Source organism: Euwallacea similis, chromosome 5 (assembly GCF_039881205.1).
Source record: "Euwallacea similis isolate ESF13 chromosome 5, ESF131.1, whole genome shotgun sequence".
Lineage (NCBI taxonomy): Eukaryota > Metazoa > Arthropoda > Insecta > Coleoptera > Curculionidae > Euwallacea > Euwallacea similis.
The window spans coordinates 3,930,952-3,944,791 of NC_089613.1; the positions used below are offsets into that span (position 1 = coordinate 3,930,952).

General features: G+C 37.0%; 2 protein-coding genes across 3 annotated transcripts; both read right to left on the minus strand.

Annotated features, from left to right (window-relative positions):
* Positions 1-6: 6 nt before the first annotated feature.
* LOC136408853 (forkhead box protein K2-like) lies at positions 7-7,094 on the minus strand. The gene is made up of 7 exons (XM_066390040.1): positions 6,907-7,094; positions 4,211-4,527; positions 2,535-3,143; positions 2,184-2,479; positions 1,674-1,885; positions 1,360-1,611; positions 7-1,306 (listed from the first exon to the last, which is right to left on the minus strand). Exons 2-7 carry the CDS (start codon positions 4,362-4,364, stop codon positions 1,141-1,143), a joined length of 1,689 nt encoding a protein of 562 aa, XP_066246137.1. The 5' UTR covers positions 4,365-4,527; positions 6,907-7,094; the 3' UTR covers positions 7-1,140.
* A 2,189-nt stretch (positions 7,095-9,283) lies between these two features.
* On the minus strand, positions 9,284-13,764 carry LOC136409060 (sodium-independent sulfate anion transporter-like). Of its 2 annotated transcripts, none has more exons than XM_066390342.1 (10): positions 13,422-13,764; positions 11,772-11,966; positions 11,519-11,710; positions 11,251-11,471; positions 10,869-11,196; positions 10,656-10,817; positions 10,464-10,604; positions 10,264-10,409; positions 10,042-10,209; positions 9,284-9,991 (listed from the first exon to the last, which is right to left on the minus strand). In XM_066390342.1, the coding sequence occupies exons 1-10, from the start codon at positions 13,426-13,428 to the stop codon at positions 9,716-9,718; spliced, it is 1,836 nt and encodes a 611-aa protein (XP_066246439.1). In that variant the 5' UTR covers positions 13,429-13,764; the 3' UTR covers positions 9,284-9,715. The 2 variants fall into 2 exon arrangements, with proteins under 2 accessions (XP_066246439.1, XP_066246440.1); XM_066390343.1 differs by having other exon boundaries at positions 9,285-9,991; positions 13,599-13,763.
* Positions 13,765-13,840: the final 76 nt, after the last annotated feature.

The following is a 13,840-nucleotide window of genomic DNA, read 5'->3' on the forward strand; positions in this document are numbered from 1 at the left end:
AAAATATTACTTTAAATAGTTTATTCAGCGTCATAGATAAATATCTAAATCCAACCTTACAAGTAGTAATATAATTCTTCTGCTATATTCTATGGGTATCCAAATATACAACTAATTTCTAAATTCAATACTTTCCCCGTTAAAAATCTACACTTAACAACTATTTGGACGGAAGTTGATACATAAAGGCCTCATTTATTAAGGCCGAAAAATTACTTTTAGACCTTTTACTCATCAACGCTATGCCGGCTAAATTATCGGACGTGCGATGATGAATTTGGGCCTTAAATAAGTAGAAAAGTGCACTTTCAATAGGCAACAAATGTCATTTGTTTTTTAGAAGTACGTAAAATACTTTCATGCAAATTTTTTGAAATAAGTTTTTACGATTGATATACGTATAAGTTGAGGACGGAAACGTTGTTTCTTTGAGCGAAGCGAACTGAGCAAATAATTTTATTGCCAAATCTCTATTTTTTTTGTTTCGTTACGTTTGAGCACAATCAACAATTTTTTTTTTTTTGAGCGATAATTGAGCAAACCAAGATACGGTATGAACAGTAATAAGACATCTTTTTGCCCGAATAGATTTAACAGTGATTCAAGTAAATAAATTTCTCTTAATGTATGATTACGATACTACAATATCTAAACGACAACCCTATGATAACAAATTATACATTTAATTTATTAAAAGACACACACAACTAGAAGAGTCACACTGTGTGTTGTAAAGGCGAAGGCACAAAAACACTCTGTGTTTATAGAATTATGACTAGACGGTTAAAGTTTGTATGAAGAATGATTTATACCACTCAAGGTGTCTTATTTCCAAATCTAGTTACTGAGACAACCTTGCTTCAGGGCAAGAAAAAACCACTATTAACGAAAAATAAACAAAAAATGGCAACGTTTAAAATTTTTTTTTAACATAATCATATTTGACATGTTATCAATCATTATTTAAGTTGTCAAAATACGCCATTTGCCAAACTTTGAAAGTTGAGTTTGTTATTTATAAAATAACTTGATTTGGACCTATTAAGACACTCCCGCAATTCATTTAATTTCAGTTCTGCGACAATCTTCTATTTAAAATAATTTTCACCTCAAAAAGCTTCCTAAAAAAAATCCCATTTTCTAAAGGGAATCCAGAATCGAATCAAGCATTTCCAATTGGCACTCATCCCAACCGTTACTCGCTAGCAGTAATCCAGTTAGTTCCTCTTCGCCCACTATAGGCGGAGCAACTGGTTCGGTAATAGGAGGCGCTTGAGGCATAGAGGGAGGGATGATAACTTGACACCTATTAATTATTTTTATGTTGTAAAAAATAGTTAATAAAGAATGAATACGTACCCTTCCTTTGAATCCAACATATCCATTTCTTCTTCGGACACAATCTTTTCCTCGCTCAAAATTTCGTCCAATTCTTTCTTCATTTTCTTTAATTTATATAGGTATTTGAGCGAGCCATTTTGAGAGGGTTTCTTAAATTTCAAACTGGCTCTGGCAGCCTCCTCCACGTTCTCTATTTCAGTCGCTCCGCATATAGAGATATTAGACAATATGTTGTGTTTTCTTTCTGCAGGGGCTGAATTGGGCCGATATCTGTATCAAGGCATGAAATTAGTTTTATTCAATAATACTTGATCTAAATTTTCCATTTATACCTTTTTACTTTTTTATGTGTTTTCGTTGGTTTGACTGGTTGCGCGCCGTTTTTGGGCGTGCGCACCGTAAGTGATGATCGACGTTTCGACCTTCGGGACTCTTCGAGTCTTTCCAGGTCTAGTTTCCAAAAACCGCCTTTTCCGGGCTCGTCCTTTGAACGAGCTTGTTTCACGAAACATTTGTTCAAAGACAAATTATGACGAATCGAATTCTGAAATTACAATTTTGCGTGCAAATATGTGTATGTATATGTGTATGTATTTAAAAAAATGTACAAGTCTTGAATTGACGTGCAATTTCGAGCTAATAAATTTCATTGCCACCGAGTTTCTTTGGGAAATAGCTCATATTAACTTTTTTTTTCTATCAACTGAAATTTGAAGTACATACATATATGAAGTGTCGGACCACTTTTTATTTCTGCGAACAATGGCACTGACCTATTGCTCCATCGGATCCATTGGATTCAACGTCTTGGGATAACAGTAATACTCTAACAATTTTCTTACCTGCCAACTGGGATGTGCCTTTCTGTAGTACAAGAAATTCTCCCTAATCCAATGATAGATAGCATTCAACGTCATGCGATTTCCGTTCTTTCCCATCGCCATACAAATCAAAGTGGCGTAAGAAAATGGTGGTTTTTTGTCACCATTTTTTTTATAGTATGTAATGTCGATGGTTAAATCTGCAGTTCGCGGCGGCCCGTTTTTCGTGTCTGCTGCGTGGCTCGATTCGTTTATATGCGCACTAGTGATTTTCGGTTTCGGAGTGGGTGAAACCGGTGGTGTAGGTAAGTTAGGAACTATTAATACATAATTTCATTAATGAATTTATTTACTAATTTAATTAGTTTTTACCTGACATGATATTGGTATAATTCTGCAACCAATTCAGACTTTTCAAGTCCGTCTCGTTCTGATCCAAGTCGCTTTCGCTTTTAGGACTCAGCATGGTGCTGGTGCTCTGAAGATGATCCCCGCAAAACTTCTCCGAACTCGACGAATCATCCTTAATATCTAGGTAAGTGATTTGTGTCTTTTCTTGAGGGTAATTAGCGGAATTATGAAATAAATTTGCTGCATTGAGTTGAGTGACGTCGATCGGGGGCGCCAATGAGCAGACGTCTTTGATTTCAATAATACTGATATTTGAGGTCGGTTGAGCAACTGATGAATTCTGGTCAACCAAAGATATTTCCATTGTGTTATCGAAGCATTGCCGTTCTATTACGAAATTCTCTGTCGAGTCCGAGTTTTGCGGATGTTCTTGGTAGATTTCGTAGTTTACGGTAGCGTAAGGTTGGTTTTGGTTCAGATCCACGAAATTCGTATCTTGGGGTTGGTTTAGTTCGTCTACTTGGGTGGTTATGCTATAGTTGCCGTTTTGCATGCTAATTACAGTGGTGGATTCAATTTCAATGCAGTTTTGAACATCTGGGAGGTATTCTGAAGGTTTGAGGGAGAAATCTGTGAACGAGAGGAAACTCAGACAAATAAAAAATTCTTAATACATTGAAATTTAAATAACGCTGACAATTTTATCACAATAGGTTCGCAAAAAAAATCTGTGTATACTTTCTGAAATTTAGATTCTCTGTAGCATTGTTTATGTATACATATATATAGAGTAGTTCAGAACTATAAGGTCAAACGTCTAGGACTTATTTAGTGCAATAATATAATAGAAGATATTTTAGTATAAGAACCCTTTGTCCGGAAATGTCTCCCTAATGCGTTAGTCTTATGATTCTTTAAAATAGTTAGGTGCAAAAATGCGTTCTATCGAGTTTTCACCTATTTAAACGACGTGCATAGTTTCTACGTACTTGACTAAAAATTTAATAATCATTTTAAACGATTTCAAATGCCGTAGTAATTCCTGCAATCAGGTCTTACTCTGTTTCCACTGGGGTTGCATAAACCAGAGACTTTATATGTCTCCAAAGAAAGAAATCCAAAGGTGTTAGATCGGGTGATCGAGAGGACCACGGAACTGGACCACCTCTGCCGATCCACTGTTGTCCGAACTGCCGATTCAAATACTGACCGAGTTGAACAGAAAAGTGTGCAGGCGCACCATCATATTGCAGCTTACATTTGCCGTCGAACGTTTAATGGGACGTTTTCATAAGGTTCTAACTTAAAAATGAATAAAATAACTTAATAAAACATATTTTTGCACATAACTGTCTTTAAGCATTATAAAGCTATAGCGCCTTAGGGAGACATTTCAAGACAAGGATTTTTATAATCAAATGTCTTCTATTGTTGCACTGAATAATCTCTAGAAGTTTGATCCTACAGTTCTGAATCACCCTGTATTATGTACAAGGTCGGTCCGTTCGAATAGATCTGTTCTACGATAATATACGTTTATTTACCTTCCAAAATTTTCAATGAATATTTTGAATAAGAAAATATTGTTAAGAGTGTTATAAAACAAGAAATTGCTAGTTGGGAATGGACTAAATATGGAATATTCAAATTTAGTACCACATTTTTCCTCGACGACCCTAAATATGTTTTTCACCTACCTTCAACAAAGAACTCCTTGTTCAGATTCTCTAATTGCCTAGTTGCCCTTTCGGTTTCCAAGGGGCCTTCAAAATCCATTTCTTGAGGACAATTATTCTTGCAAACACCTTTCTGGCAGTTTTCGCACCCGTCAGCGTGACAGGCGGGAGCCATTTTGCCGTCTACAGCACTTGTTTTTCCCTGTCAGTCCACGATTTCCACAGACTGCTAGGATGAGCAATTTTTGAGCCGGTATTGCGTTTCAGACGATTTTGAGCCTTATGGCTTTTCGGATGGTTTTCCTGAGTTTCCGTGATGTTATCATGTTGAAACATACCTGAAAGGAAATTGATGTGTCAGTAAGTTATAGAAAACAGAGATTTGTGGTATTATTTTGGGGGCTCTAGACTGATAAATGAATTATCGAACTAAAAATTCCACGAACCGCATGACCAAACTGGAACGTTGATCTGGATAACAAGTGCCGTCGAACAACATGGCGATCGACCGCTGTGACGTCACGCCGGCTCGGAAAATTGACCCCTGGATCAATATTTTTCCCGTCGTGCATTAAGACGATCGTGTGGTGGTTGTTGGGATGAATCATGCACCCTTAAGTGTTTCTGACGCCATTTTCATGTCTTCTTGTCATTTTCTCTGAGCGATTTATCAGAGATCGTTTAGAGGATAAAAAATAACATGTTATGAAAAATTCTTATGTAGATTTTACCTGATTTTTAAGCGAAAACTTGAGCATTTTCATAATTTCGGGCATTAATTATTCATCGACATCCACTTGACGTGCGTCCAAACTACAGCTACGAAAAGGCAAATATGGATAATGACCACTCACACGTGCACTTTGAGTGTTTGACAGGAAAAAGAGGGTTGTTCCTGTTTTTCTTCGAGGGCGGCGTCTTATATGCTTTGTGGTAGTAAGGGGATTTTTATTATAGGAAATAAACGGGAATTTGACTCAAATAATTTTTTTCTTTTAAGAAATGTTTAATCACAGAAAACAGAATAAAAAATCATTTTTGTAAAAATTATATCTAAAACAGGGAAATGATGCCAAAAAACTCATATTTGGGCCTCTCTTAACATTCATTGTGATGTAAAAAAATTTGGGAAGGAACGAAATTTTTTACTGCTTTCACACGCTTCCTTCCCTCTTGTGGATCCCTCTCAAAATTAAATTTTTTCCTTTGGTGCCGAAAGGATAATTCACAAAAAAAAATATTTCCTTCGAAAAGATGCATATATTGATAGGAGTCCTATCAGCTTAAGAAATATTCTCCTAATTTTTTGCACATTTTCGAAAAGTACCAAAGGGGTTTTAAGTTGACAGTAGCGCGAACTAACTAGAAAGTTTCGACTGAAAGAAGTGAAATCCATATTATTTGTTCCTCTTCAAGAAAAAGTGTTACAATAGTGATTGACAATAACACACTGTAAGTTGTCAGACCTGGCGTTGCACCATTGTCAATTCATCCCTACTTCTCAGAAATTGGCGCTGGAACAACCAGGAAGTGAGATGACCTTTCCTGTGCTTATCATGTTTGATGACTTTGCCTCAATTTGATGGAGAAAAGTTGAAGACTTACCAGAAGAGTTGAAACACCAGGTGGCAGTTACTGAAGCATAAGCAGAATGCTACAGCTCACTCATCAATATAAATAGACAATGTTTTTAATATAATATTTGAAAACCAGAAACTAGAAAAGGTTTCTTTCACTGATCAATACGCCATTGTTTTCTCATGAAAAGACACTCAATAGTCACTTTAATGATTAAAAAATATCTTTGAACAATAGAACAACCATAGCGGTAGCATGGAGTCGGCCTAATTCTTCTAGATAAGAAGTAATTGCAAAATTTTGAATTTTGCAGAATTTTTCTCGACAAATACTTACAGATGACTTTTCATGAAAGACCTCTTAACGTCCACAAATTTATGATTAAAAAGAATTTGGGAAACAATGGAGAAATTGTTGGCGTAGCGCGGACAAATTCAGTAATAAAATAATTGCAAATATTTTCTCCCTTTAAAGTTACAGGCTAACTACGTTAATGGCAGAACATAGATCTCATGGAAGGACTGGTCATATTTATGGCTAGAAAAACGATGGGAAAGCCAGAGGCGTGACATGACAACTTTACCAGACTAGGATATAAAATAACTGCAAAAAAGGGAGTTTTCAAGAAAATTTCTCGATATCAATTTCTAAGCTACGCTACTGTCCCCTCCTGAAAATGCGCTTAATAGTTATCTTGATAATCAAAAAATATTTCTGAAACAATAGAAAAACCATCACTGGATGGAATCAAATGAACTTTTTCAAACACAACATAAAGAACTCTTAATGATTAGAAAATATCTGTGAAATATACCATCCATCGTTTATCACTAATACTAACAAGTACATTTACTAATAAGCTTCGGTTTTATTAAAAACAATCTAAAAATGAAAAAACTCCCCGCATTCTTTAGAAATTTTCGTTGTTATTTCAGGTGATTTTATCGAACTTTTTATTTTCATTTCAAGTGCGTAGTATGCGATTTTTCAAATTTTCACTGGCTCCAATACCAATTCCAATATTTTTATTACTTTCCCTTATAATGATAGCCCGAACATTGCCACCTTATAACAACCTCATGAAATATTTCTTGCCCTAATGGAGCGATTTGCAACCTCAATTAATAATTTCTACTTACCATAAATCTTGGCAAAAATCTATAATTCACCACACGTTCACACCAAAAAACGACAAATTCGACTTTTACCCAGAAAGAATTTCCATTTACGACCAGTATGAGAAAATACGCAATGGAGTTAAATTGGAACGGTTACACGATGGACAGGTGCGCATTTGTCCCATGGGCGGTATCGACCATACACCCGACTCGCTACCACTTTACTGACGGTGGAAATAACAAAACAACCACCATACGGGGTCGATTGGTACGAAATGTCAGGTGGATCGAAGCCGCGAATGACGGAAACCCTTTGTAATCGAATGAATGTGGAGAATATTAATATCTATATCTAGAAAATTGGGTTTCTATAGAATCAATTTGCGAAGAATTTTCTTTCCTGACATAATGGGGCTATCTTAAAACCGAGAAGTTCCTTTGGTGTGCCCACAATGATGGGATTGTTTAGGGTTGAAATTTATAATGAAACTCACCTCCGACAAAACGATTCAGTGATATCTTACTTCTACGAGTGTCCCTACCCTCATTTTGAAGTCTACAGCTCTTGCTGTGATAAATTAGTTATTAACTAAAAGCTATTTGCCCCACAGACTTTGACAAGCTGTCATATCAACGGAGATAATGGCAGTGGCTTCAAACTTGAAGGTGTAATATCAGGGTCCCACTACCTTTAAAACGAGGTATCACTCGAAACCCCTTGCCATTAAAAATTTTGGGGGTAACTGTCTTCTCTGTTCAGGGGTTGAAGGGATAAAAATATAACCAAAAATTGTCCCGCTCGAATCAAAAATCAGCGCTTTTACACATTTCAATTTCAAATATTGAAAATGTGTAAAGAAAAAAGTTTTCGTTGGGCCACCCTGTATATAGTTTTAACTAGTTTTTATGTCCGAATTTTCAGTGTAATGCATTGTCATACCTGCGTGGTACTACGTCATAATGGTAATAATTATTTACCAAACACCTGCCTTTCACCCCCTTTGAAATTTCAAATTTTCTATGTTGCTCAACCCTCTGTGAAACTTTGCAGACCCCAGGTAAAGCAGCACGTGCAAGCTGCTTCCTCTTTATGCCTCGCCGATTTACGTTATTTCTATTCAGTTTTTGATTAGGGGTTGATGAACAATATTTTCCAACATTGCAATGTTTATTTTAGACGAGGTTTTACGAAATGTTCTTATTGCGGTGTAAACAGTGCCCGGGTTCAAGTCGAATTTTAGCCAAGAAGTAAGACCAACTAAAAAATGTTCAAACATAATTAATAAGAATAAAAAGGCCGATTTTAGGTTTTGTATGAAATTAATGAGCGCTTTACATACGAAAAATTCCCTATGAGCGACTATCAGAACACCCTCTAGATTTTATTTGGTTCACAGTCAGAATTCCTTCATATGAGGATAGTATTTACTCTCATTCCCTTTTGAAAAGTTTTCCCATTCAGGTCTCCGATGGGTTGGGGTATATGATTAAATTAATTCTACTGTCAGTAACAGAACGAGAATTACCGCTATTATTTGTAGGAAATTTCTATATGGGTTGGCAGCCCCCAGCTTTTCTCCGTAAACTGCATTTTGATGTCTTGCTTTACCGACGATTTCCAAAAGGATTTACGAAGAGTGTTTACAGAGATTTTTCCAAGGGATTTACTGTCTTAGTTGGTAGCCTTAACTTTGCTGCGCAAGCCTCCATTTTAGAGGGGGGTTTAGAGGGATAGGTATATAAATTGTGTCGATAAAACTAGCGCTACCAAGCAGAGCAGATTTAGAGCCGAAAAAATTTCGAATCACAATAATCTTTGGATTAAATGGGCATACATATTTCAGTCAGAATGTAATTTAATTAAGGCTCAATTTAGGGCCAGGCAAGGCACTTCCTCTCGACGATTCTCGTGCTCTTCATAGAGCTCCAACAAAAAAAAAACAAATTGAAAGCAAATGCAGCCATTTAAGTAGGTCTAATACTGTATATTAAAAAATATCTTAATTGTTTTTGTTCAGCACGTGCCCTGACAAACCTCCAGCCATGGTTGGTTGGACAAGCATCGTACCATGAGGGTACTTGCATGCGCCAAGAACCTTTTTACCACCAACCATATCTCCTCCAAACACCTGGTGGTGTTGATGACCCATAAACTGTGATAACTTATTATTAACTTTGAGACATACAATTTCTAGATTCTTATAACAAAAAAATTTGTTGGTAAATAGCACTTATTAGTGCAAATCTCTAAACTAACGGTGAATAACCCCTATGTAGGTATGGAATAATTGCTACCAAGATATCTTAAAAAAGAAGTTTATTTGTTGCTCATAAGTACTCGTCAGGTATCACCAGCTCAAGTGGAAATATATGGATTGTGCAAGAGGAAGAAGGGCCACACAAGATTTAATGTGCGTTCGACGAAGACCAACAACGAAGCAGGAGGAGTCACTCCGGCCGGCGCCTCCACTTCGATGTTAAGATTAGCAATGATTTTGCTTTCTATGCGGTGATAGAAATTTTAAAAAATATCAGCAAAAAGCAACAATATAAATAAATGTTTAATAAATGATTAATCCATCACTAGAACGTATAATAGTAAAAATTCTGAAACAGTGAGAGAACTGGTAGTACTGGACTGATTCCGCCCACCTCAGCCGCTAGTCTCACAACCCACTTCGTTGGTCTTTGTTGGAGGCATATTAGACCTTATGCGGTCCTTCTCCCACTTGCACAATCTATACTTCCACTTGAACTTGTGATACCTGTACATTACCACTGTACATTAACAGTTATAAATAACTTGTGATATCTACAACGATATCGAGGCTCATTCAACATCACACAGCGAACCTTTTCTAATGTCTAATCTATGCTCTGAGAACCTCCTGTCTTTCTTCAACTTATTTATCAAGGGCTCCTCATCAGGAGCCTCGATGTCTCTTATGGCAAAGCTTCCAGACGTTACTTCTTCAGTACTTTTGAAGAGGCTTAAACTATCGACATCCAGAATGTATTCCAGAGTTCCTAGGACGTTTTGGCTAACATTAAGGAATACGATTCCCACTTGTTTTTTGCTGTAGGTTTTCACCAATGTTTCAAAACTCTGGAAAAAGTAATTAGTTAAAATAGGGCTTTTGTGAGAAATCACAGTACTTTGGCAGCCGAATAGTCGATTTTCAGAATACCGTAACAGTCCATGGCAATGGGCATGGTAGGGTGCTTTTTATTCTGCTTTTTAATGCATTCCGTCAGATAATCTGCTGCAGGATAAAAGAGGCCTAGTTCAGGTTTCACATAGAGGTACTCCAAGCCTTTTTCTGTCTGAAACCGCGAGAATGGTTCATATACCCTGTCAGTAAGAAAATGAGAACTCACGGTTCTGGGTTCGATGAGTATTGCAGGCCTGGACCAGCATCTCAGCAAAACTAGGGCGTTCAAAATGGCCCCAATCACGATACTCTTTTCAACGCCCAGGAGAATCCCAAAAAGGAAGGTCAGAGTGGTGATAACAAAGTCAATTTCTGCAGATTTCTTCAGTGTTGAATTGTGAGTTTGTGTTTAATAAGAGAACTTACTGCTGCATCTCCATAGAGTGAAGAAGATCTCGTAATCGATTAAACTACTGGCAGCCACAATTAGTACTGCTGCCAAAGTGGACTTAGGGATGTAGAAGAAGTAGGGAGCCAGGAAGCTTAGGGCCAAAATAATGACTGTGCCTAAAATTCATTGTTCCGAACGTAGTTTATTCTCTATAGTTTAGGATGTACCTGAATAAATTCCTTGTAAAGGGGTGCGCACCCCACTACTACTAGCCACGGAGGATCGAGTGAAAGCCCCACAACTGGGCATAGCCCTAACAAAGGATCCGAAAATGTTGCACAGTCCTAAAGAGATCATTTCTTGGGAAGCATCCACCATAGCGTCAGCGCCTAGTTTCAACCCTCATAGACCAATTCAACAATCGTAAATAATTATCTTACTGTAAGCTTTGGCGATGGCTACATTGGCCAAAACTGCCACCACTGGTATCACAATTATCCCCGATCCAAGTTGAATAATCATTTCAGTAAAACCCACAGTAGTGGTAGTGTTGTCCACGTTGAAGCTGGTGTGCGTGGATGGGAAGGCTACTTCGGGCATACCACTGGGTACTTTACCCGTGAGTTGAAATGGGGTGGAACCTTCGGTGTTGTACCAATAAAAAGCAACCACCGAAGATATCAGAACCACCAGAGCGTTTTTGGATATGGAGAGGAACCACAGCAATCGTTTAATTTTAAGCGAAGTGACTTTGATTTTTGTTAATTGCTGCGTAGAGTTCATTTTTTATTCAAAGTTAGCCAAGAAAGGAACATTTATTACCTTTAATATTAGCAAAAATGCCACACAAAGAACCCCAAGCAGCGTATCTGCAATTTGAGTCTCCCCAATTTTGCTCAATGTCTCCTGTAGAGCTAGAAAAGTTGAGTGATTCTTCACTGAAATCCCTAAAAATCCCTTTGCCTGAGACACTATGATTATTATAGAAGTTGCAGACGTAAATCCGCTGGTCAGACATGGGGAAATAAAGTCCACCAAGAAGCCTGGAAATTGTTCTTCAATATATAGCTGCTCGGTTATGAGGCATTACCAAGCTTGAAGAGCCCCATAGCCAGTTCCACGCATCCCGCTAAGAACGTTAGCAATATGACATACTCTATTGGCCGCCCAACTACATAAGAGAAAATCAATAGGGACATGAGGCTTGTAGGCCCTATGGATACTTCTTTGATAGTCCCCAGGAAGACATAAGTAAACGAACCGATGAACGCAGTGTATAAGCCTGAAATTCAAATGGCAATATGCGGGGGGTGAGGGGGTGTATCCTTGTCTGGCGGGGTTACCATATTGAGGTTTAAGCCCTGCCAAACCGGCGTAAGCCACTGATTGAGGGATCATAGTCATCCCCACTGTGATCCCAGCAATGAAGTCGGCCACTATGTCTCCTTTGGTGTAGTGCGGAAGCCACTGGACAATTGGGAGTTTTTTGCAGAGAAGTTTATTGAATTTTGAGCCATGTTCCTTTTGATTCTCGGCCACTAAAATTACATTCTATGAGAACAAAAAGTCCTATGTAAACTTTCAACATTATTCGCAGAATTGCAATAATCGCGGAAAAAAAGGAGGAGGTGGAGCATATTACAAAACAATCCTGGATTTTTATCTCTGGTGACAATAACTTAACGTGTTTACCAAGTGAAATGGATCCACTTCTATCCTTTTTCGATTTAATTGTCAGATTTGGGCTGCTGTTTACCTTCGAAGCGGATCTTCAACTACGTTGAGGAGATGTTTAATGAGGTGCTACATTTCATCAAATATTTGCATTATTATAGTGTAGCTTAATGTCATTGATTTGATTTAATCATAAGATTGTTTTTGGGCTCCGCGCAAATATGAAAAAGCATGGAAAAATATGTCTTGAAAAATCAAAGAAAAAATTCAAGGTGTTCAAGCCTGCCATTTTGAACATCGCGAAACTGAACATAATGCACATCCATCGCAAATAACATCAACTCTAATTAAAATTTAAAAAATAGGGCAGATGGTATCAAGGGCATACTGAACATATGCTTCATTGATTTATTCAATGAAATATGTGGGTTTCGTTAAGACTTATAATTTTAAAATATTCTCCCCTAATTTAATTTTAATTTTAATTCTATTATTTCACGAGATTGCTCCTTATTACTGCACCATGTAAAACTAAGTGTCCCATTCTCGAAATATTGCTGAAATCGAAATCTCGGATGTGAAAGTATTTTCGGAAAATTCCCAAAAACTCATGTAAAGAGAAATCTCTAAATTCTCATTGTTTGACAATTGAGAACAGTAATTGTGTAAACCAGAATGGCTGAAGGTTGCTCTGAACTCAACAAAGGAGACTAGCGGGAACACTAAAAATCAATGTATTTCTTTATATGCAGAAATATTGGAATAAAGTAAAGTAGGTCACGCTTAACACTCCGCATGGCCGAAGATATACACATAAGCAAGTGCAGCGTCGAAAGGATGGAAAGAGCAGATGTTAAAGCTCAGCCTTTTGTGGAAACACCCACATAGTTTCCCAGCCAGGAATATTCAAAAATTTTAAAAATTTACGCGGATGAACTTAAAGGTAAGAAAAGGCAGTGGGAACTCCGCAAAAGAAATGAACGTTCAAACATAAATGGAAAGAAGACGCTAGGCAAATCAATGACACTTCATGCTGCGAATGTCTTCGGACTTGATGTATGTGTACCTACTTTGTACGCACACATGTCTGATGAAGCCAATAAGTTGAAACACGGGTTGTTCTGTTCAATATGCTCTTTAAATTTTTAACTGAACAGTCGATTCTTTTACTGATTTCCTACTAATTTTTCGTACATTTATGTTTATCCGTAGAAAATTTTTCTATTATTGAAATAAATATTCCTCAGAAATCATTTAAATCTATTATGCAATTTTGGATATAATAACTATTGATCTGAAGAGTACATTCTATTACTTACTTTCCATAAAATGCAACAGAAACTCCTTTTAAAAATTCAATGGACAATTCTCCCTTTTCCCCAGGTTAACACAGACACTCTGACCTAATAATGTTGAGCTACTGTGCCGAAACTCGAAGGAGAAATTTTAAATTCGACTACGTTTACAATGCCATAATTTAATCTTCTCATACTTACCCAGCTCAAATAAAACAAAGTATTCACGTAAATATAATATTCCACGAGAGTATAGGCAAACTTTTATTATATACCAGGTAAACGGTATAGGGTTTTCATCAGTAGTTGGAAAATATCTCTATTTAATATTTACTGTTATTGTTGCTATTACATCTAGGAATAGATTCCTTATCAAAAGTTTTGTTATTGTTTGTCGAGTTCTTGAAGACTAGTGAAAGTCAAAAACCCCGGAAAATGAAATA